At 48.4% G+C, this 25,175-nt stretch overlaps 1 protein-coding gene and 1 pseudogene across 1 annotated transcript; one reads left to right on the top strand and one right to left on the bottom strand.

Moving 5' to 3' along the window:
* Nucleotides 1-860: 860 nt before the first annotated feature.
* On the top strand, nt 861-8,898 carry LOC133884009 (nuclear pore complex protein NUP98A-like; annotated as a pseudogene).
* Nucleotides 8,899-22,629: 13,731 nt separating this feature from the next.
* Nucleotides 22,630-23,553, bottom strand: LOC133884010 (uncharacterized). The gene has a single exon (XM_062323416.1). It carries the CDS (start codon nt 23,551-23,553, stop codon nt 22,630-22,632), a length of 924 nt encoding a protein of 307 aa, XP_062179400.1.
* Nucleotides 23,554-25,175: the final 1,622 nt, after the last annotated feature.

Genomic DNA, 25,175 nt, shown 5'->3' on the forward strand with positions numbered 1-25,175 from the left:
CATATTCTAATAAGAACATTGATATTTGGCATTCTTGTCTTTGTCATGTTAATAATGAAGCAATAGTGTGTTTGAGCAAGATGGATCTTATTCCCTCATATAATTATGACAAGAGCCATAAGTGCGAGGTGTGTGTGCAAGCAAAGCAGCCCCGCAAACCGTTTCACTCGTTCGAAGGGAGAAGCATCTTGACACTTGAGCTGATCCATTCTGATCTGTGTGAGATGAATGGAATTTTCACTAAGGGTGACAAAAGATACTTATTTTCTCTTATAGATGATGCTACTAGGTTCTGTTATATCTATTTGCTTAGAACAAATGATGAAGCTTTAGAATACTTTAAGATCTATAATGCCGAGGTGGAAAACTAGTTGGGGAAGAAAATAAAGAGACTAAGGTTTGACAGAGGTGGGCAATATATTCCTAGGTATTTCTTCGAGTTCTGTGAAGAAAGTGGCATAATCCATGAATTTACACCACCATACTCACCACAGGACAACGGAGTAGCCGAGAGAAAGAACTGAACATTTTGTGACTTGGTTAATGCCCTGTTACAAAGTTCTGGAATAGCTAACTCATGGTGGGGAGAGGCTATTCTCATAGTTAACTATGTCTTGAACAGGGTCGCTACTCGAAATCACGAGGTAACCCCTTATGAAGGATGGAAGGGAAGAAAACTCAATCTGTCCTTTCTTCGCACTTGGGGTTGTTTAGCTAAAGTACATGTTCCCTTGCCGAAGAAAAGGAAATTAGGATCAAAGACTGTCGATTGTGTATTCCTAGGGTATGCACACTAGAGTACTGCCTATATATTTCTAGTGGTCCATTCTGAAGTCTCAGACATTACCGTCAATTCAATAATGGAGTCTCGAGATGCGACATTCTTTGAGCACATCTTTCCTATGCGAGTGAAGGAAGCTGATATCCCGGATCTTTTAGTTGATGACCTTGCTCCTCAGAGTGTCATCGACACAGTTCCTGAATTGGATCTTAGGAGAAGCAAGAGGCAAAGAATTGAAAAATTACCGGGAGATGACTTTGTCACCTATGTTGTGGATGATGAACAACGAAACCTTTCAGAGGCATACGCTTCTCCAGAAGTGGAGTACTGGAAGGAAGCAGTCCATAGTGAGATGGATTTGATCATCACTAATGGAACCTGGAAGTTAGCAGACCTCCCTGTTGGTTGCAAGCTGGTCGACTGCAAATGGATCTTTAAGAGAAAGCGCAGACCCGATGGTACTGTCAAAAAGTACAAGACCCAATTAGTGGCTAATGGTTTTACGCAAAAGGAAGGTGAGGACTACTTCGATACATATTCTCCTGTTGACATATTGCCCACTATACGCGTACTCTTAGCGCTGGCAGCTTCGCATAATCTCCTTGTGCATCAGATGGATGTCAAGACCGCTTTCCTTAATGAAGAGTTGGATGAGGAGATTTACATGCAACAGCCAGATGGATTCATGGTAACAAGACAGGAGAGTAAAGTATGCAGGTTAATTAAATCCCTGTATAGTCTCAAATAGGCCCCTAAGCAGTGGCATGAAAAGTTCGATACTACACTGACCTTGGTCGGCTTTTGTGTTAATGAAGTTGATAAGTGTGTGTATTATCAATATGTGGGGGATGAGGTGTCATTCTATGTCTATACGTGGATGACATATTGTTGTTTGGGACAGACCAAGAAATGATCAACCAACCAAGTCCTTTCTATCTCAGAACTTTGATACGAAGGACCTGGGAGAACCTGATGTAATTTTAAACATCAAGCTACTAAAGGGTGAGAATGGGACAACATTAAGTCAACCCATTATGTGGATAAGGTGCTTACACGTTTTGGAATGACAAACTGTAAGCATGTAGCCACGCCCTATGATCCAAATTCTAAGCTGAAGGAAAATGTAGGCCACGGAAAAGATCTGTTAAAATATTCAAAGGTGATAGGTTCCCTAATGTATTTGGCCAGTGTAACTAGGCATGACATCTCGTATGCAGTATGCAAGTTGAGTCGTTATACATCCAACACAGGAGATGATCATTGGATAGCACTGGGAAGGATACTTAAGTATCTAAAGGGGACAAAGAAGCTAGGGATTCATTATTCTGACCATCCTAGAGTCATAGAGGGATTCAATGATTCTAACTAGATCAGTGACTTGGATGATATGAAGGCTATGAGTGGATATATTTTCACTCTATCACGTGAAGATGTATCCCAGAGGTCATCTAAACAGACCATCCTTACTCTCTCCAAGATATAAGCTGAGCTAGTAACGCTAGACTAAGTAGTTGTAGAGGCAAAATGGATCTGAGAGCTCCTTTCTGACCTGCCGATATTGGATAAGCCAATTCTAGCCGTTCTCACCTACTGCGATAACCAAACCGTTCTGGTTAAGGTGAAGAGTAGGAAGGACAATATGAAGACTTTGAAGCATATAAAATAGTGACTCAAGTCGCTGATGCATGCAGTAGAGACACGTATAATCGTTATGGATTATATTCAGTCTGAAAGGAATCTTGCATATCCTTTCACAAAAGGAATGGCTAGAACAATCATTTAGGCAGCGTCAAGAGGAATGGGATTATTACCCGCTAATAAGGTTCACACCGGTAGTAATCTATCCTAGGAGATCGAAGATCCCATGAACTAGGCTCTAGGAAAATAAGCTATGTGGATATAAGAGCAAATTGATCCCACTTGCTACTTTGTTCTTCTGTAGCAAAGGGTGAGCTGTTGGCTCTTAATGAATTCAGTGTTGTATGGCAATAGATGTTGTCCTATAGGACATTTAGGAGAATTCACCTGTGTGAGTGTGATTGTGTGGTCGTAATCATAAAGAAGTTGGATACTTCTCTAAGTGGGTCACATGAATTAAGGTACATGGACATGACCATAATGTCCAACCCGAGAGCTATGGTAAAAGTAGCCTCGCATAGGGTGTTGTATATGATGAGGCTCTCACATCAAGGCTGAGGATCAAGTATATGTCCTCCATATCCTATGTGAGCCAAGTTATATTCAACTGGGTAAATTGTTCAACCCAAAAGGTACTCGTTTCTCAAATCTTGTATATCAAACCAATAACTCCAATATTAAAATTTTGGTGGGGATTGTTGAGAATTCATGAAATTATAATGCTTTCATGGGCTTTCCTTAGTTGGACTGGCTGGCCCTTTTGGCCTTTGTTTGGCTAGGGCCCATTCGGCTGGGAGTACAAGGGCAGGGGCATCGATATAGCTAGGGTTGAGCGAATAAAGAAAATGGAAAAAGAGCAGAGTGGAGTGAGCGACGTTCAGGCAGCGACGGCGTAACCGCCCTCTGACCCTTCCGGGGGCTCGGGTGGTGATGGAGGGCACTGCTGCTGCTATATGGAGGCCGGTTTCCTTCTCCCTGTTCACCAATTGAAAATCCTCTCCATGTTCTTGTTCTCACACCTTTATCTCTTTTGGTTTTTAGGGGTTCACTTGCTGGGCTGGATCCGAGTGGAGCTCATGCGATGTGGTTGCCAAGGCTTGCTCACACGTGCTGACGCGGTGCAGTGAGGCTCTATATCTCTTTCCTCGCCAGTGGAAATGATGACGAATAGGATTTCTGGGATAGCGGCAGGTGTGTCGTGCCTTACCTCGCTTCTCTGTGCATTTGAGGAAGTCACTTTGTGAGTATTTTGCCCTTTCTATGTTCTGAACAGTAAGTTCATACTTTTGTATGCTCGAAGATGATTCATTGTTCTGAGATTGGGATTGTTTACTGAGTACACTAGCTTAGTCTGTGATTTCTCATGTCATATGGTTGAATTTGGTAGTTTTGGAGGCTCAGTGGTGTGTGCATCGACTCTGTTCCTGTTCACAGTGATACACTTATTGATTTGGGTCCTCCATATACTACATGTTATTCTTATCAATGGATTAGTGCTGCAATGAGTTCTAAGTGCTCTTTATATGTTTGTTTCTAGTTGGATTGCTAGTGCAAATTGTTGTCTCTGTTCTGTGTAACTTGCTGTATAATCCAATATATGGCTCAGTAGTGATTTGTTTCTACTATTTTGTTTATGAGCACTCTGATATTGAATTGCATCACTGTCCTTGATGAGCCTTTAGAACTTGAGAATTAAATTCGGGTTATTTTGCTAGCTGAGATCTTAGAAACATTTCTCAATCGATGACTTCCTTTCTAGCACAATTAGGAGCAGGACATTGAAAGTCCTGGGGCCAATTGTTATGCTTTTACTGAGAGCACTTTTATACATCATATGTACCTACTATCTAGCTTTTAAGATATACATGAATATGGAATCTGATAGCTCTGCTTTCCCGTAATTACATTCAAAAGTCATATATACTTGGTTGATGTTGTTAAGTTCTTGTTTTTATGCATATGGAATAATGCCAATGCTCATATTATTGTATTATATACGACACTTGTGGCTGCCCTGTTCGAGGAGCAGGGGCTGTCGTCGCATAGTGGAACATGGACGCGCTGATGTGCTGGTTCTGCTTCTCTCCAATCTCTGCCTCGGCTCGTTGGAGGTCTCCTCCAATGCGGCCAGCCTATCTTGCCGTGAGCTCTACACAGGGTTCAAAAAACCATCGGTAACCGCTCAAAAATCGCGGTTACCGACCTTCCCGGTCCGGTCCGGTTTAAAAACCGCTCGGTAACCGAAATTTGAATTCAAAAAAATAAAAATAAAATTCAAAAAAATTCAAAAAATCTTAAAATAAACTAGACATAATTATAAGAACTTCTGTGAAAAAACATTTCAAAAATAATGTCGTTTGCATCATATTCTATAGGGAGAAAGTTTGAAAAAAATGAAAAAAATTGAAGCGTGCGGCTCAATTATTAACTCACGTTAAGGAAAAGTGTAACATGCAAACACATATTTTTCTTGTATAAAACGTATTTTAAGAGAATCTTTAAAATTGATTTCACTTTATTTAGAGTTTTATTAAATTCTCTATGATTTTTACAAAGTTCACAAGCATAAAGTGAATATGTTAAGAAACATCATGTAATTAATTTTTTCATGTCTACTATTATTTTTTCTACGTAAATCATAATATAAATAAGCTAATGAAAGTGGTTTCACTAATTTTTAAGGTGTGATGGGTCAGTTATGAATTAATCTAGTCGCAACACATTTACACAATCATGCATGTTACAATAACTAATTCATGAGTTCATATATTTTTAAAAGATATAAGATCATGTAAGAAGACTAATAAAATTAGTTTCATGATTTTTGGATTAGCAAAGAGTAAACTATGCATTTACCTTGGTTTAACAAATAAAATTTCTCACAGAAAATTTTGAACTTTTTTATGAGTATAAATACTTTTATCATGTAGATCATGTTACAAGTAAGCCAATAAAATTTGTTTCACTTGATTTGAAGCTCGGAAGAATTAGTTATTGATTTTACAAGATTGAACCCTTTTTTAGGTTTTTTGTTGAACTGCGCTGAAATTCGATAAAACCGCTCGATAAATCGAGAAAACCGAGCGGTTACCGGTCCAAACCGCTCGGTAACCGACCGAATCAAAAATACGAGAAAATCGCTCGGTAACCGACCCAAACCGCTCGGTAACCGACCCAAACCGCTCGGTTACCGAGAGGGCAAAAACATGATTTTTTTGCAAAAATTTAAAATTTGTCAAATGAATTTTCTCCGAATTTTTTTGAATTTTTAACCGGTAACCACGGTTATCGCGCATTTTCGGTTACCGCCGGAGCTCGGTTACCGAGCTCCGGTCGGTAAATGGAACCCTGGCTCTACACTGCGCTACTCTGCGCTAAGCTGCTCGTCTCCTACGTTGCCTCTGTAGGCCATACATGGGCTTTGCTCCATGGGGGCCCACCGTGTCGCCTCCTTCCGTGACCGATACGGAGCTCGCCATAGCAATTTTGATCCGTCCGCTGCCTTCCTTCTCCCAGTCTGCTTCTTCTTCTGCTTCCCCGCCCGCCATCTTTCCTCTCCTTATTTTCCGAGCTCGACGCCGGCCCTCGGACCCGCTCTAGTGACGAGTGGATAGAAGCCAAGCCGTCGCACCCCATCCGTGCACGATAACATGCAAGAGGCCGAGCCCCCACCGCCTCCCCTCGCTTCACGTGCAACCAGCAGGGAGCCTACGTCGCCTCGTTGCTCACAGGTGGCCCCCTGCCGAGACGCCTCACACCGTCTGTTCGCGACGGCCACCGCGGACTTGGCCAGATCTAGATGTAGCCGCTCGTGCGTAGACCGCCGAGGAACCAAGGCCCTTGCTTCATGGAGGCTGAACCTCACCGAGGGGAGGGCTTGAGGGGGGCGGCGGGGCAGGGAGTCAGGTGCCGCCAGAGGAGATCGAGCGAGTTCTGTCTATTTTTTTTTTTTTGTTGAGAGAGATGTGGACGGGGGTGGCAGAAGGGGCATGGTGCTAGCCTAGTTGGGGGCCCACATGTCTGCGTGAAAATCAGGGTGGAGGGGCGACTGACCACCACCAACTCGAAATTTTAAGATAGTAGAGATAGAGATGAGGGGAGCTGGATTTTGAGTGAGGCAGAGGTGGCCGTATGAGGGGCGCGTAGATCTGGAGTGGGAAAGGAGATAGGAGTAGGGTGGCACCTTGGGAGCAGGAGGGTGAGGTGAGAGGCGCTGGTGAGGTGAGAGGCGCTGGTGAGGTGAGCCAGAAGAATAGGAGGGTGAGATGAGAGGCACTGGAGGGGAATTTTAGGGAGCCATTGTTGTGCAGAGCAGTGCTTTTTTCTGCAACAAGTAGGGAAACAATGATACATACGGGCTACTTCGTCATGTGGAAGCACACCAATGGTCACATGTCCAAGTCCCAATTTCTAACCCACGCCCCTGCTCCTGTTTCGAATCCATTCGGGACACTTCCAACAATTCCTCAGATGTCCATTGGAAATGCTGGATCTTCTCCTTCAGTTCAATATGGAATATCAAGTCTGCCGGTTAGTTTTATTTTATCTTGGTATTTCCGATTGCTTTTATAGAGTGGGTGGACAGTAGAGATAACAAGATGGTTCTTCATTCGCAAAGTGTGGTACTAAGGGTGCTATGAGCAGGTATAATAAGAAAAGAGTTGCTTGATTGCAACATTTTACTCAGCAGAGAAGCCTCTTCAGAGCAAAACATTATCCATGGTGGTTCCTAGGCATTTGTCACAGAGAAGGATAAAATTGTTCCCAAGAAAATATAACCCGATACCTGATGGCTAGGTAATGACCTGTAAGCATAGATAAATTTTGTGCGCAAAGTTTTGTTTTATGATTCATTCATAGAACTTGTGAAAGCTGCCATTAGGAAAGGATTGAATGTGCTGAGTTTCTTTTCTTATCCCTGTAGGTTCCATTCTTTGCTGATGATGAAGAATCTCCTGCAATACCAAAAGCAGATGCTTTCTTCATCCCTAGAGAGAACCCGATAAATTTGATAATTCTTCCAATCGATCAGTGGCCTTCACGGAATGGAATTGAAAGGCAATCGGTTCCGAAGGGTTCATCTGATTTGGACAAATATAAAGGTAACTCTTGCCATTACAGTACTGGGATTCATCTATCCCCTTTAAAATAACACACCATGATCCATGACGTTTGAAAGAAAAATTTAACTGTTTCTTTCTAATTATTATGTCCCTTTTTCTTTTTTCTCAACTTCCATGCAGTACGAAACTGTTGGGCTGTGGATGTGGCTTCATGCTAGTGTTTGTATTTCTGGGAGCCTTGTAAGTGCTAATTTCAGTTGCTGATTTCGGGAATTTGTGCACATGCCTGTGCAGAAATTGAGCGTGATAAGGCTGCCATGTCACCAAGCAGGCCTTCTCCAGTGGCAAATGGCACTCACCGTGAGCCCAAGGCTGTGACTCAGCATGGAAACGGTGCTTCAGTTGAGAGGCTGATGCCTAAGCTCCCGTATGTAGATTACTTCACGGAGCCCAGCCTAGAGGAGCTTGGCGCCAAGGAACGTGCTGAGCCAGGCTACTGCAGTCGGGTGAGGGACTTTGTTGCTGGGCGTCATGGTTACGGCAGCATCAAGTTCCTGGGGAGACGGATGTGAGGAGCCTGGATCAGGAGTCAATTCTGGAGTTCAATAACCTCGAGGTGATTGTGTACAAGGACGACGGCGAGAGGCCCCAGGTGGTGAGGGGCTGAACAAAGCCGCAGAGGTGATTCTTCTGAACATCAAGTGCAGAACAAGAAAACTGGGGAGCAGTACCGTGAGAGTCCGAGGGTGGACAAGCACAAGGAGATGCTGGTGAAGAAGGCGGAGGAGCAGGGCGCTGAGTTTGTGTCTTTCGACGCAGCCAAGGGAGAGTGGAAGTTTAGGGTGAAGCACTTCAGCGCCTACGGGTTTTGGTGAAGGTGCACGCAGCAGTAGACTTACCACTTAGTGATGTGGCTTTTGGCACAGTTGAAATTTATAGTCTTTTGTTGAAAAATAGTTGTTACTGAAAGCTGTTTATAGCTTATACCAAAAGTTGTTGGTTTTATGAGAATTTTTTAGATTCTTAGCATACCAGTTTTTCCAAAAAATCAATTTCAGCCAACTTATCAGTTTTTAATTTATTTCATTAGAAATCAGCTTTTCAATTTTTTAAAAGTTAGCAATAAGTCAGCCTTTTTATTTCAGTTTATAGCTTATCAGAAGCACAAACTAACAATAAACTATGCCAAGTAGAGCCGGTTTCTTGTTTGCGTTGTTGGAGTAGGAAATCCAAAGGGAACTCTAGTTTTTGCAAGCTGTGCTGCCAATGTCATACACGGGTTCTGTTATTTCTTTTCTCTGTACAGATCAGATTGATGGTTGTTCTTGTCGTTGTAATGTGTTGCAAATTGTGCTTGTACTCCTTGCTGCTAAAGAAAGAATAGATAGGGGTCCCTCCCCTCCCGTTGAGCTGGTATGAATGAGTGAAGGTGATGCCATGAACGGAAAAGAATTGCAGCAATACTGCTGCGATCATCTTATCATATGTTGATTCCGTCCGATTGGGGAGCGTGAGCTGCTTTTGGTGTTGCAGGAGAGTGCAAGAGTGGTTAGCGCGCGCGGTGCTGTGGATCAAGGCGGGTCCACTGGGAGTGCAAGAGTGGTTAGTGCGCGCGGTGCATTTGAAATTCCGTGTGCTGCTACAGAAAAGATCTGATTAATAGAAATCATGGTTTATATAGTCTCCATTGCATTACACAACAATAAGATTTCATGTACAATACATTAATTTGGTTCCAACCAGAATTCCTCCGTTACACTCCACAAGCACAGTGGTAGTTGCATGTTGCTCTAATACGTTACACATCAACTCGGGCAAACGTAGCATCACCTCGGCTACATAGTAAGAACTTCTTTGTAGACTATGTTCTTTGTATGGGTCCTGGTAAACATGGATTGATCATCATTTTTCTTCTCTGGGACAACAAGAATCTTGATGTTACTCCTTGAGATAGCTCTAGAAAGAGCAACATAGAGTTGTTTGTATGAAAACACTGGATTAGGGAGGTAGATACCAACGTTTGGAATAGTCTATCCTTGTGCCTTGTTTATGGTCATAGCAAAGCTAAGTCCAACCGGAAACTGCTTTCTCTTAAACCTGAAGGGGAACATCTCGTCGTCGGATGGTCAAAGAGGAATTCATGGAAGGAACACCCTCTTACCAGCGTGCTGGCCAAGCACAATCTCGACATCTATTGCATTCCTCATAGAACCCCCGGACTACTAACCTTGTCCTGTTGTGTAGCCCATTCGCGGGGTCAATATTTCGCAACAATATTATAGGACAATTAATCTTCAACTTTAGGATATGAGGAGGTAGCCCATTGGGTGTTAAGGAATTCAAGAATTCCATGAAGTAGTAGTTAAGTGGATCATCCTCCGCACGGTTAAAACTGTGATATATCATCTCCTCCTCGAGGAATTGCTCAATCATCCTCATATTGATCTTGTCAACATACTCATTCCGAATTGACAACATTGCCCGAGATGTTATGTAGTTTGGATCCGAGAGGTTTTCATCTAGCATCGGAGAAACACTTTCTATAAGCATGTTAATGTCAGAATCTGTCCCGGTATATGGTATGTAGATCTCTTTTGGAAGCTATATATAATTGTTGGCGTAAGAAGATATCTTGCGTGAATAAGTGTGGCGAGAGCTCACTCACAGGAGTGGCTCAAGTTTGGGGAAGTAGTGGAGAGAGAGGAATACCAAATATGTTGATGGTAAAAAGGATCGGTCCTTAGCCTGATGGCCAGGGGTTTGTATTTATAGTACCAGCAGGGTGTGAAACGTACAAGTATACCCCTGTAGAGATGGCGATACAAATATTGCCATATCGCTTGGGTCTAGAACAGGCCGAATCACACAACATGGGTCTAGATGGGATGCGCTTACTCCTAATCGGAAGATATTCTTCTACTACGACAACACAGTGGTGCGAGTGGCCAGGGCGCAACCAGTCGCCTATTGCGGCACTGCACTGCCAAGATGTCAAGATAGTCTCCATTTGTGTAGGGGATGTCAGGATAGCCTCCACTTGTGTTGCATTAAATGTAGGTCACTTCCTTCCAAGGGGAGAATAGTTGGTGGGCCCTCTCTCGTTGATCTTTCTCTAAGGTCTGATGACTCACCCTTGGGACTTCAGAAAGCCTATCTAGACTTCGGAGGGCAGGGGCTTCAAAGACTGGGGCTTCGGAGGGTTCCGGAGCCTAGTGATCTGCAAAGCCTCTGGTGACCCATTTGTTCACACCAATTGTTTGGAAGGTCCCGGCCCAGCTGGTTTGGAATTTGACCACCTGATGACACCTATGAAAAGGGGTATTAAATGCAACCAGCGGTTAGTAGGTGATGGGGAGTGCACGTGGTGCCTCGTCGTAGGAGGGTCATGGGGAGCGGTTCCACTCCCCTATGATTGTGGCCTCGTGGGTGAAAGGACGGAGCATGTGCAAGTTTCCCCACGAGTAAATAACTCTACCTTATCTTTATAAGGAGAGGGTCTTGGTCAAGAGACGGTTTTTCTCAACACCTTGTTCTTATCTTCGTATGTCTCCACATCCTCTTGCCTGTTCTATCGTAGCGCTTACAGCCTCCACGGTCGTTCAGTGTTTCTCACCACCTCCTTGGGGCCCTCATGGCCAGTTCTAGTGCTCAAGGCGGGGCCGACATATCGTCAATGGGCGGGGCCAACGAGGTGCACGGGGTGGCCAGTACTCAGCGGCGTCGATTTCTCTACCACTGCCTACGCTTCCACCAGGCGTTAAGCTTCGTCATGCTAACAAGAAGTATCCCAAGCAGACCAACATGTTGGGGGAATCTGTTGTTGACGATGCCATGCTTGGTTGGATGGTCGAGGAGGGGAAGATCCCTTCCAGATCCATCGTCCGGGCTATGGGGGAGAGGAGATTCTAGAGCCTTAGGGTCATGAGACCGTGATGTTCGAGACTTTTCTTGGCATGGGTCTTGGCTTTCCGGCCGTGCCACTCCTTGACAGGGTGCTCTGCTACTTCTTCGTGGAGCTCTCACAGCTCCACGCCAATACCATCGCTTGTTTGTCCATCTTCGAGTGTGCCATGCGAGCGGAGGGGTGCGAAGGAAGAGCAAACCTTTTTGCCACTATCCATTATGCGAGATGTCAACCGAAGATGCGGATAGAGGACAGGGTGGTGAAGACCCTTAGCTTCGGCAGCGCCAACTTCCAGATACGGTTGGAGTATCATGACTTGTTTTCAGCGAAAGCCATCAATGGTCGATGGTACACTGGGTGGTCGGAGAGGTGGTTTTACTATGATATCGGCCTTGGGTACCCCCTCTGTTCTACAAACCGCGAAATTGAGTACGTCTTGACTCCGGTGACCGACATCTCGGATGCCTAGCTTGTTGCATGGTTTATGCTCCTCCAGTGGGTGGCACGGAGATGAACATGCGTGATCTCACAGAGGAGTTCACCATGCTGTGTGTCTGACCCCTTTAGGCATATTGAAACTGCGTCTTAGAACTAGGTGGGTAGGAGCCGAATGTGTACTCCGATCCCACCATCATTTCTGGTGAGTCCTCATCGTTGTTTTAATTTTGAATCAACAGATGTGAGCGAGCGGCCAAAGTCGTAGAAGTGTTCTTGGGTTCACCTACTACCGTGGAGCGGGACCAATGTGTGGGTTTGGTCGGGAGCTGAGAGCGGTACAACCGCATCTATCACTATCTCAGAGGGGATGCTCTGGTGTGGCCAAACCCGCTGGAGCCCAGGGTTGCCGAGAAGCGAGGGCATGTGTCGGTGTATCAGGAACTGGGGGTCCCCGAATCCCGAGGCCAGGCCAGCCATCCGCCACATGGCGCCATCCCATGGAGTCTCTCCCGCAAGGTGAGAGAGATCGAGTCCCGGGAGAGGGCGCTCGGGGCCACAGTCGGTGGCCCCCGAGTACCCCAGTTCCCCAATGATCCACGAAAGCTAAGTGCCGGGAAGAAAGTGCTCGGGAAGGAGTACCGTGACCCCCGAGCACCCTAGTCCCCCGACGACCAGGAGAGCTAAGTACCGGGAGAAACGTGCCCGGGGCCACCGTCGGTGGCCCCTGGGCACCCAAGTATCCCGAGGACCCACCGAAGGAAGTTCCGGGAGAGAGTGCTCGGGGCTGCGTGCAGCAGCCCCCGAGCACTCGGTTCCCCGAGGATCCGTACAAGAGTGCCCGGGAGAGAGTGCTCGGGGAGGTGAACAGTACCCCCGAGCACTCGGTTCCCCGAGGACAAGAAGGGGCATTCTCAGGAGAGAGTGCTCGGAGAGGTGAATAGTATCCTCGAGCACTCAGTACCCCAACGACCCAGAAAGCCCCCTGGCAGAGGCCCCCGAGGGGCCCACCGATGAGGTGTTAGCCAGTCAAAGGCCCGAGGCCGCATTTAAAGAGCATGCATGGCCTGTCACCTACAACTACTCCCGCCGCGCTCAGCGTCAGTTCCTGCCACGTTCTGGCAGAGAAGCGTGGGGTCATTAATTGCACGGGTCCCGTCCCGTGCCATCCGGCTCGTCTCGGGATAACATCGTAAGGGCCGAGGCGTTCCGTCTGCCGCGTTGTTGTGGCAAGGAAACAAGACAGGGCGGGCACGCCGGGCCGCTCTGCGACTGCCCGGTGGGCCCTCTCCACGGCGCCCGTTGCCAAGACATTTATGGTGACAGATGACCGGGCGTGTGCCGCATTTTTCCACCCCCGGTCACTTCGCCCAGAGGAAATGATGACGCTCTTTCCATTTATGGTGTCTCGAAACTCGTGCCCCCTCCTGTTCGTGGCACGTTGTTGCTGGCAGGTATTTAAAGCAGCCGACGGCACAGAAGGGAAACATCTGGAATAGATCCTTAAGCTCAGAAGAACACAGCGCAAGAGAAACACGGCTGAGAAGTGAGCAGCACGAGACATGCTGAAGAACAAAGAACCCCAGGCTCTGAGATAGACAAACATTCTTGTAACCAGCAACATCCTTGAGGGACTTCCTCAGGGCATTTATAGTATCCATACAGGAGTAGGGTGTTACGCCCCCGTGCAGCCCGAACCTGTCTAAATTCCGGTGCATTTACTTCTTTCTGCACTAGGCCAATTCCACCACCACCGGCCGTTGCGTTCATTCCCATTTATTTCTCCGACGAACAGACTCAGGATCATTCCCCCGGCCGAATCTCTAAAAAGGGATCTCTCGGGATCCCTACGACTGGAGTTGATCCTCCGACAGCGTGCAACTTCTAGTGTTGTGGCCTTCGTGATTCCTATGAACCCACTCCGGGCATGGCCCGCACCTGCCTCCGAGGGCTCGTAGAACAGCTCGGTGGCTGAGTTGTCTAGAGCATCACTGGACGATATGAAGCACTAGAGGCGGGTCGGGAGCGCAGGCAGTTTGGCCAAAGATAAGGCTCAGCCCAGAGGGGGTGACCGAGGAAAGTGTCTAGTTCTTTCGGACCTCGCCGGCCATGACCAGGGCCAAAGAGGGTGTGAGGCCTCCCTAGATTTTGATTGGGGTTTCGTCGACTCAGATGATGAGGATGTTACAGGCCCCTTTGCTGGAGGAGGAAAGGGCCCAGGTGAGACGTTATTACCTCGTTGGTTCATATCATGTTGTAGTGATGCGCTAGGATCCTAACTTATGCTCTCAGGGTGTTTTAGTGGTTACCGAGATAGATCCATTCTCAGCCCCCGTTCCAAGGGCCTCAGAGCCCCAGTGGGAATCGATGATCCCTCCAGAGGTGCCCCTGACAGCCACTCTGGAGGGAATGGTTCCGTCACTACAAGAGGCCGAGCTGGTTCACATTTTGGCTTTGACAGCCGGTGCCAATGAGGTCAAGCCCTCTACAGGGGCTGACTTTGCTTCAGTTAAGGGGGGCCTCAGCCTTGAGGCCCTGACCCCAGATGACTTCACGCTATGCCCAGAGGCATTGAGGGCCTTCACCTCGTCTTCGTCCCTCCTCAGGAGCGGAGGGATAGAACATTTGGTGGCCCGTGGTCTCCTTGAGGGCTTGGAGGCACGCCTGGAGGCAACGGTCCTACAAGCAGGGAGTTGACCGAAGCTTCCCAGACCTAGTATCTACTTTTGGGTGGCTCATCTTATCTTTCCTATGTTATGTCTTGCAGCAATTTATTTTGACGAGGGCGATAGGATGCGCGGGGCGCCAAGCCCTTGCTGTGGCCCGTGAGGAGGCTCAAGACGAGGTGGTAGGGCTCCGACAGGCCTCGGAGGAGGCCAAGAAATGGGCAGAGTCTGCAGAGGGTCATCTACAGGAGGAGGCGATGCTTCACAAGCATTATGAGAGCCTTCAGCGGGAGGAGGTGGCAAGCAAGAGCGTGTGAAGGCTGAGGAGCGAAAGGCTGTCGAAGCCCTCTGGAAATTGGAGGCATCCTTTGTGGCGGACTCCGTGGCCTGCACGATAGCAGAGGGTGATGCCGAGGTCCTCTGGACGACGATGACCAAAGTCGAGTGGGAGCTAAGGGAGACTAGGGTGGCGGAGGAGACACTTTGTAAAGAGTGTCACGGGTTAGTAGAGCATGCGTTGGAGGCTGTCCAGGCTATTTGCAATTCTCTAAGGGGTCTTGGGGCTGAAGGCTCGCCCATCCCTTCTGTCTTGGAGGCGGCACCAGTTCTGATGCTCTACTGGCTTCGATCTGCTGCGAGGGCGATGAACAACACTACCAAGGCCTATGCGAGGTCCAATGTATGCACGACATTGACTCTCCAGTTGGCCTTGCTGCATCGGGTGGGGCTCCACCAGTTTAAGGCATTGGAGCAGCAGGTGCCAGACTCCGCTGTCGAGGGTTGCCAGCCAGGAGAGCCCCCAATGGAAGCTCGTGTGGCCCTGGAGAACTTCCGTCGGGGAGTATGGGCGAAGCATGGGGCCATGAAGCTGCGTTATAGGGCAGTTCATGTGAAGCCAAGCATCAGAGGGGCTCCCTGCCCTGACTGCAAGAGTAGTCTGGGATGCACCACCACCATCTGGAAATCCTTCAGACCCGGTTGTCACTCTGCAAGAGTAGTCTCCTCGTGTGGACGATGCTTCTCGGGATTCACCTCTAGAGGTGTAGCTCTGAGTAGGCTCCTTTTTGTTTTGCTTTGTTTGTTTTTTCTTTCTATGAAAGGCAGGGGTCCTTATTTTGATCACCTTCTCCTATTTTGTGAACTTTTGACTTCGTTTGTCTAATGGGGGAATGTTTGCCTCCTGTTTGTAAGTACCTATGTTTTTGTTGTTGATGGAGTATTTGCATCATGCGACTAACTCGAGTAGGATTTGTGCATACAGGTGTGGCGGCCCGAGGCCAAGTGGGGCCACACCCCTGTTTGGGACGCTTCCCCCGGGGAGGGGTCTAGTGCGTCTCCAGCGTCTGGGACCACCTTATCTTTTGAGAGGTGGTGGAGGGATCGCTTCATTGTGCCCCGTGACTCCCACGGGCACTTGGATCTGAAGGTGGCCACCGACATCCTAGTTAAGGAAGAGCTAGAGGACCTCAACACTTTCGCTTCTGCCCTTGCCTCGGAAGTATGCTTCATTGAGAAGGACGCCTAGTGGACAGCTTGGGAGGCTGTTGTTCCACCTGTCTCTCATTGTTTTGTTCTTCCACGGGGCCCTGATGGAAGGGTGTCGTTAGAGATCCTTGAGTTCATCATGGCCAAAGTCAAGGCAGAGGATGTGAATGCAGCAGAGGCTTCGATGCATACCCCTTCCCGCCAGATCCTTCATCTTCCCAAGTCGGAGGGACTCTATTTTTGGCAGGAGGTCTTCGCACCAGGAATACCCACGTCGCCACATGGTGTGCCACTACAGGAGTTGATCCTCCACATCTCAAGGGACTTCTGGGAGGCATAGCGGTATGGCGCCCCTGTCATCCCATAGTACTTCGGGCAGGCGCGGGAGGCTAGCACACTGGCTAGCCTAGATTCTATGTATGGCAGCTAGCCAAGCATACATTTGTGTATGTCATGTATGAATGAATCTTGAATTTGTACTTGTGTTGGATTTACTCTTTTTGCCTTTTGATTTTGGTCGTACTTACGCTACATTTATCTCCCCCTTCTCGCCACCCTCCCATTTTGTGGGTACTTAGTGGCCGGAGGGTGCGATTTTTAGGGAGGTTAGTTGCGTTGGGTTCGAGTAGAGCTAAATGCTTCGTTGGCTATAAGATGCCAGAGGATGCATGCCGCCACTGTCACGGAGGCTAGCTAGGCCTTCAAGATGACGCGGGTCCAATGCTGCTCTGGCGCAGAGGCTATACCTTTAAGGCGCCAGAGGATGCATGCACAACTGTCACGGAGGCTATGCCTACAAGATGACGGATGGTCTAATGCTGCATGCCATAGTCCTCACAGAGGCTATGCCTTCAAGATGACGAAGGGTCTAATGCTGCTCTGACGTAGAGGCTATAAATTCAAGATGCTGAAGGGTGCATGCCACAACCATCATGGAGGCTAGCTAGGCCTTCAAGATGACGGAGGGTCCAATCTTGCATGCCACAGCCGTCACAGAGGCTATGCCTACAATATGACAGAAGGTCCAATGTTGTATGCCACAGCTGTCACAAAGGCTATGCCTTCTAGATGACGAAGGGTCCAATGCTGCTCCGGCATTGAGATCACGCCTTCAAGACACCAGAGGGGGCATGCCACAGCCATCACGGAGGCTAACTAGGCCTTCAAGATGACGGAGGGTCCAATGTTGCATGCCACAGCCATCATGGAGGCTAGCTAGGCCTTCAAGATGATAGAGGGTCCTATGCTACTCTGGTGTGGAGGCTATGCCTTCAAGACGCCGGAGGGTGCATTCCACAACCATCACAGAGGCTATGCCTTCAAGATGACAAAGGGTCCAATGCTGCTCCTACGCGGAGGCTAAGCCTTAAAGACACTGGAGGGTCCATGTCCGCGCTGGCGCAGAGGCTAGCTAGGCCTTCAAGATGCTGGTGAGTCCATTGTGTTCTGACACATAGGCTAGGCCTTAAAGATGCCTGAATGTTCATAACCCTCCAGCTCAATGCTGGAGGGTCCATACCCCTCTGGCTCGATGTCGGAGGGTATTTTCAGGAAGAATATAACTCTATGTATGTTTGTATGTACTGTTATGAGTGAATCACTAATTTGCGGTAGAGACCATTCCTAGCCCAGTTGGGTATCTGTCGGTGGATGAACACCGCAAGCGGGGATCCTGAGGTTCCCCCTTTGAGATTCAGTCGCGGGGCTGGTCCTGGATCTACCTCGTACGTAGGGTTAATGCGTGTGTATGGGACTTAGGCGGGATGAATGATCATCGGCTAGTAGGAGTAAATGCACCAAGGATTTAGTCAGGTTCAGGCTGCACATAGGCGTAATACCCTACTCCTATGTGTCTAGTGTGTTATTAATGCTCTTTAAATGCCTTTCTCTGGATCTCTAGCACTCTCGTTTTTCTCTGTGTTACAAGGAGCTGCTGTTCTATCGACTGTTTTCTTCTGTCTAGGTCGGGTCAGGTGCCTCTATCTATCAAGTCCCCTTTCTACGAAGTGCTCCCCCCCCTTTATCTACCGGGGGGGAGGCCCTCTAGGGAGTGCCCAGAACAGGGGCACAAGTTCCCGTAAATAATAAATGGAAAGCAACCATTATGGGTCTACAGTTTGATGTTACAGAGGGTTGAAAATGCATCCCTTGGACGGTCCCATCAGGCTTCACGTCCCAGCTTTAGCAGGCGCAGGGGCGCCCACCGGCCAGCCTCTGAGTACTCTCTCATGCCCGTCTGGTCAAAGTAGGTCTGACACGGTCTGATGCAACAGGGCGATAAGCGATAAGCCTCAAGCCCATCGAAGATATCTTCAAGCCGTCTGTCACCATGGGCCCCGCAAAGGGACATGCGATGGGACCCGCTGCATTAATTGTTCCCACGCTCTCCTGTCAGGCGGTGGCAGGGACTGACGTATTCAGTACGACAGGCGTGGGGGACAGTGGTTGGATGTGACCGTTCATGCTCCCCCTTAAATGCAGCATCACGCCTCCCACCGATCGACACCTCATCAACTGCTCTTGGCCCCGAGCGCCCACTCCCGGACCTAGCTCTTCTCGGGTCCTCAGGGAACTCTGGGTACTCGGGGACCAACTGTTATTGGCCCCGAGCACCCCCTCCCGGACCTGGCGCTTCTCGGGTCCTCGGGGAACTCTGGGTACTCAGGGACCAACTGTTCTTGGCTCCGAGAGTCAATTCCTGGACCTGGCTCTTCTTGGGTCCTCGGGGAACTCTGGGTACTCGGGGACCAACTGTTCATGGCCCCGAGCACCCCCTCACGGACCTGGCTCTTCTCGGGTCCTCGGGGAACTCTGGGTACTCGAGGACCAACTGTTCTTGGCGCCGAGCACCCCCTCCCGGACCTGGCTCTTCTCGGGTCCTCAGGGAACTCTGGGTACTCAGGGACCAACTGTTCTTGACCCTGTGCACTCCCTCCTGGACCTGGCTTCCCTCGGGCCCTCGGGGAGGTGGTCCCCGAGGGAGGGCGCCATGTTACACTGCGCTGTCCTGGCCTCGGGACTCGGGAACCCCAGGTTCCCATATCACCGACAGTATCCCCAGCATGCATCAACCTAAGGCTATTTTTTGCAGGCCATGTAAAAGGCCAAAGGTTAACTACCATGCTGGAACTGGATCGGAGAGGTGGACAGTATGGCGTACCTTATATGGGTAGGGTCCCTTTGAGGAGTCATGAGCCAATGGGCCCCTAGATAGTTCGGCGGCAGGTTTGTCGAAAAAGGTGAGGAGTGCAGAGGATTCCTACACATAGTACTTACGAAGGGTTTCTGAGTTCCAACTGTGCTCTAGAGGGGTCCCTTCTGTGTTTGCCAGACGGTAGGAGACATGCCTGTTGGACTCAAGAACCAGGTAGGGGGTCTTCCCATTTGTTGTGCAACTTTCTTGGAGCTAGGGCAGGTCGAAGCACAAGTTTTCCTGCGCTAGTGGAGCCATACACTCTGTTAGTGTATATAGTCCACACATCTTGAGGAGGGGTCACGGAAGGTCCAGTGGGCGCTACCGTACATTCCTCAATGAAGTCAGCTAATACCTACGACATGATGGCCGTCCGAGCCACAAATTTTACTGTGAAGAGGGCTAGTTCCACAACCCACATGCCGATGCATCCGGTTGCCTCCTGATTGCGAAACATGTCACCAAGTGGGTATGAGGTTGGTGTAGTAATGTCATGGGTGAGGAAGTAGTTCTGGAGCTTGCATGAGGCTATTAGGAGGGCATATGCCATCTTCTCAAGCTCGGTGTAGTGTGTTCTGGCCCCCGCTAGGGCCTCCGATACATAGTACATGACTTGCTATACAGAACGACCTTCGTTGTCCTCGTCTCATATTAGCGCAACACTTATGACGGAGGTGGAGGCGGATAAGTTCAGAAGGAGCCCTTCGCTGCGAAGGGGTATCATAAGTGTCTTGAGGTCAAAAGGTGGGCCTTAGGGCCTCAAAAGCGGCTTGGCACTCCAGGGTCTATCTAAAAGGCTCGGAGCCCCTTAGCATTTTGAAAAATGGAAGGTTATGCTCAGCGAATTTGGCGAGAAAATAGCTAAGTGTTGCGAGGCGCTGGAATTCCTTCGTATTGGCTGGGGGTGACATTTCTGTGATGACACGGATCTTGCCAAGGTTGGCCTCGATGCCCCTCCAGGAGACGAGGTATCCCAGTAGCCTGCCAGCCTTGGTGCCAAATACACACTTCTCAGGATTAAGCCGCACGCCTGCAGCCCGAAGGCTGTCAAATGTTTCTTGGAGGTCAGTGATGTGGTCGCCCTTCAGCTTGCTCATAATGACAATGTCGTCAACATAAGCCTCGACATTGTGTCCTAATTGCTGCTCTAGAATCTTGTGTACCAAGCAGCAGAAGGTGGCTCCAATGTTTCGGAGGCCAAAGGGCATCCGAATGTAGCACTATACCTCGAAAGGGGTGATGAAGCTAGTCTTGCTCTAATCCTCAGTAGCCATTCACACCTAGTGGTATCCGGAGTATGCGTCCAGGAAGCTCAGCAACTCATAGCTGGCAGTAGAATCTATTAGTTGGTTGATGCAAGAAAGGGAGTACGGATCTCGAGGGCAGGCTTTGTTAAGTGAAGTAAAGTTGCCGTACATGCGACATTTTCCTTTGTGTTTCTTGACTAGGACGGGGTTCAAGAGCCACTCAGAGTGTATGACCTCTCGGATAACATTAGCCTTCAACAGCTTCTGGACTTCCTCCTTTGCGTCCTTCACTGGCTCAGGGGAGAGTTTACAGAGCCCCTGGTGCATCGATCTTGCCTTCGGGTCAACTCGGAGGGTATGCTTGATGATGCAGCGGTCAACCCCAGGGAAGTCCTATAGGGAACATGCAAAGACATCTAGGTTACCCCGTAGGGTGGTCAGGAGCTGGGCTTCCCGCTTCGAACTGAGGTCTACCCCGATTTGGAAGGATTGATCGGGCTAATCCAAACATGCTGGCACAAATTTCACTTCCCCCTCTGGTCGTGGCTTTAGAGGTCCACGATGATTGGGGTATGCTGAAGGGGGGCCTTCAGAGCTCTTTGTGGCCACGGTGTCCGAGATGCCCTTAATCGGGGACTTGGTTCAGGAAAACCTCCAAAAATAATCCTGGAGGATATTGTCTGGCTACTGTTTAACATTGAATAGGCTTTCGGAGGTCACCGGCTCGATGAAGGTACCCTGAAACTTGTTGCAGAAGAGGTCTTAGAGCTGGACCCAAGTGTAAACAGTCCTGTGCTCTAGTGTCAAAAACCATCAAAGGGCTAGCCCTTCCAGGGCAAGGGGGAAGAACTTGTCCATGGCAGGTTGTCCGCCTCTATTGGCTTCTAGAGCGAGGGTGTATGAGCAGACAAACTCGTCTAGGTCTGAGTTGCCCCTAAACTTAGGCAGCTTCGGGGTCTAGCAGCCCTCCGAGAAGGGTGCGGCTTGTAGGTCTGCCTGCAGGGGAGAATCATGATCTTGTACCGAGGCCTCGCAATGAAAAATCTGAAGCACTAAAAACTGTGCACTGACTGCAGAGGATGCCTGGTGGCAATGAGATGTGGGGATGAAGCCCTTACTAGTCCTCGGAGCCAGGGTCAAGATGGCGCTAGCCGTTAAGGGAGTGGCGATGAACCCATGCGCTAGCCGTCTACAGCTCCTCTAGTTGAGTCTGGAGGGCCACAACATGCGACTTTTGCTTGGCAAAGGCGGTGTTCACAGCAACAGTGCCGTCTGCAGCCCCTGGGGATGCGGTGGGGCCCTCGTTATGCTGTTGCTGCAGGGCCCCTGAGGCAGGGCCCCCTAGCACCAACCACAGTCATGGTCGCGACCGGGCTGCCAGTGGCCACAGGGCCCTCGTTCCTCTTGGCTGGGAGCTGTCACTGGTGTGGCATGTGGTCCTTCACACAGGCGTGGCCAGGGCATCGACCTCCTACGCTATGGCCCCGATGGTCTTCTTTTCAGGTGGTATCTTACCTCTTTAGCACTTATATGTTCGTCCCCACGGACGGCGCGCTATTGGCCCAAAAAGATATCTTGCACGAATAAGTGCGGCGAGAGCTCACTCACAGGAGTGACTCAAGCTTGGAGAAGAAAAAGAGAGGAAGGAACACCAAATATGTTAATGGGAAAAGGATCAGTCCTTGGCCTGATGGCCAGAGATCTGTATTTATAGTACCAGTAGGGTGTGAAATGTACAAGTATGCCCTACAGAGATGTCAATACAAATATCGCCATATCACATGGGCCTAGAACCAATCGAATCACACAGCATGGGTCTAGGTGCGATGCGCTTAATCCTAATCGAAAGATATTCTTCTACTACGGCAATACAGTGGTGCAAGTGGTCGGGGTGTGGTGCACAGCCGATTGCCTATTGCAGCGCCGCACTGCCAAGATGTCATGACAGCCTCCACTTGCGCAAGGATGTCAGGATGGCCTGCACCGCACTGCCAAGATGTCAAGATGGCCTCCACTTGCGTGGGGATGTCAGGATGGCCTCCACTTGTGTTGCATTAAATGTATGCCACTTCCTTGCAGGGGAAGGACGACTGGTAGGCCCCCTCTGGTTGATCTTTCTCCAAGGTGTGATGACTCAACCCCGGGGCTTCGAAAAGCCTGTCCAGACTCCGAAGGAAAGGGGCTTCAGAAGGCCAGGGCTTTAGAGGGTTCTGGAGCCTAGTGATCCACAAAGCCTCCAATGACCTGTTTGTCTGCAAGCGCGAGCTGGTGGGGCAGGAGCGTCGAGGTCCTTAATGAAAACCCCCAAAAATAACCATCATCCACAGTATCTTCGATGCCATTCCTAATGCGCAAAAGATACTTGGAAAACCATGGATTGCTCTGAGCCCTCATATTATGAACAAGTCTAAGTTGTTGCATACTCTCCTGGAGATAAGACTTGCGTAGCGTTGCATCTGTTATTTGTGGCCTTGTTCCCTTCCAAACAACAGGAAACACTTGTCTGAAGTCTCCCCCAAACACATATATCTTTCCACCAAACGGCAGATCACATCGACCTATGATGTCCCTCATGTTACTGTCAAGAGCCTCAACTGCTTGTCGCTTTGTCATGGAGGCCTCATCCCATATTATTAGGGATGCCCTCATAAGAAGCTTAGTTGTCTCACTTTGCCTGGTAAAGCTACAAACCCCACCATCTTCAATGTTTAATGGAATTTTAAACCTTGAGTGCACAGTCCTACCTCCGGGCAAGATGGAGGCAGCAACGCCTGACATCACGGTTGCCACGACTATCTTATCCTCACTACGTACCTTAGCAAGCAATGATTTGTATAGATAAGTCTTTCTCGTGCCTCTCGGTCCATCAACAAAGAATACACCTCCGTTCCCACTATCGACTTCTGCAAGTATCTCATTGTATGCATACATGTGTTCCGGGTTAAGGGAGTCTTCCAGGCAAATGTGTTCTCGGTCCACCTCGATCATGGACTCCTCTATGATCTCCCTGGCCTCACTGCTTGTAGCGTCATATGACTCATTAATTTTTGGAAGAGGGAATGATGATATGTGCTTCCCCATTGATTGAAGCATATTCCTAATATCCAACAAAGCCTTCGGCTCGACTACATAGGGGCACATGCGGGATAGTCGATAGTCCTCTGTCATTACTTCCAAGTGTCTGTCCCATAGGCCACGCACATCGCTAGGCTCACAAAAGACCAAGATAGTGGATAATAGCCTCCGAAGTGAAGATGACATCTGAAAAACCTCAGCCTCATTAAGGCACTCGTCGATAGTATTATCAGCCTCGATAAGACCCCTCTTTTTGGTAGCTTCATGAAACATTGGAAAAACAACACCATCTACTGTTCTTAGGTCTTCAAGGAGGTAGAGCCTACAAAATGGTTTAAAAGAACTCTGAGATAGTACCTCTCCCCTTCCTGGATGAGCAAACACGATTATCCCAACCTATGTGTGTTCATCCCTCTTTTTCCAATACTTTCCGCATGAGACCCAAACAAAAGACACAGGAAAATCCCTATATAAGATTCTTCGAGCCCACTCATATTTCTTGTTTGCCTCAAAATATTTAGTTAACATGGTCCTATCAGCTCCTTCCTGAGAGAGGATGTCATTCAAATAAGATCCCACTGGGTACAACACCATGTGCATATTCGAGAGATGGAGTTGTAGTTGCCTAACTAATGGAAAGGTCTCCCCATAATGCTTCCAGAGGAGTAACCCACCTCGAAACTCTATATTGCTTTATCTCATCAATGTTTCCATTATTACTATCTACCTCATCAATAGAAAACGATGCTCGGTCATGCCCCTTATATATGTATTTGAAGATGTACTTCGCGGCCTTTATGCTCGAGCAAACCACGATATTGATATGGTGGTTATACCTTCTTAGTAGGTAAGGATTGTATGGAACAACCCAACTATTGTCTAACAGATGATCCCGTACATGTGCACTACGTCCATTATCTCTCCTCCTATATATGGGATATGAGTCCTTTCATTGGAGGGTTTCTACATTAAAAGGGCGTGGATAGTAGTTTTTGCTGGTACCATTCTGCATGCACAAATTTTCTGTGTTCAAGACTCCACATGGGCCATGCATCATGTGCTTGACCACCATGTTGTATAGTTCGAGATACTTGTATTTGTCTGGCAACTCAGCAGATATGAGATAATCATATTGCTCTGGGCATGTTAGCTTATAGCTCCCCTCCATGATTAGGAGGAAGTGAGAATGCGGTAGACCCCTTTTTTGGAACTCAACTACATAGGCATATGAAGCTACTTACCGAGAATATGCCCGTTGAAAAGTTGTATCTTGAGGTCTTCCAGCTTTGCTCTAAATACTCGTACGATGAGATCAGGGTGATCATGTGGGGTTTGTTTAGGCTCAAGCTCACTTATTATCTCATCCCAATTCAGGTTGCAAGTCATGGTTAGAAAGATGTCAGGTTTCCCGTACTTCTACACCAAGGCCATGGTGTCAAGGTATCTTCGTTTTCTATCTCTTCTGCCACCAATAAATGTTGTAGGAAATACATTCCTCTTTCCTACTGCATCTCCATGGTTTTCCCAGCTTGAAGGATATCAACAATGCCTTAGTATAGATCAGCATTTTGTTTTTTGGTGATATCATTCTTGAGCTTTCAACCTTGATGTACATGTCAACCACATACTGTTGGAATAACTGTTTCCCATATAGCATGGTGTTAAATATACCATGACACATTTGAAAC

Source organism: Phragmites australis, chromosome 11 (assembly GCF_958298935.1).
Source record: "Phragmites australis chromosome 11, lpPhrAust1.1, whole genome shotgun sequence".
Taxonomy (NCBI): domain Eukaryota; kingdom Viridiplantae; phylum Streptophyta; class Magnoliopsida; order Poales; family Poaceae; genus Phragmites; species Phragmites australis.

Bases quoted from the DNA above. Each gene is read 5' to 3' on its own strand.
- LOC133884010 (XM_062323416.1), bottom strand. From the start codon at position 23,553: ATGTGCCCCTATGTAGTCGAGCCGAAGGCTTTGTTGGATATTAGGAAT.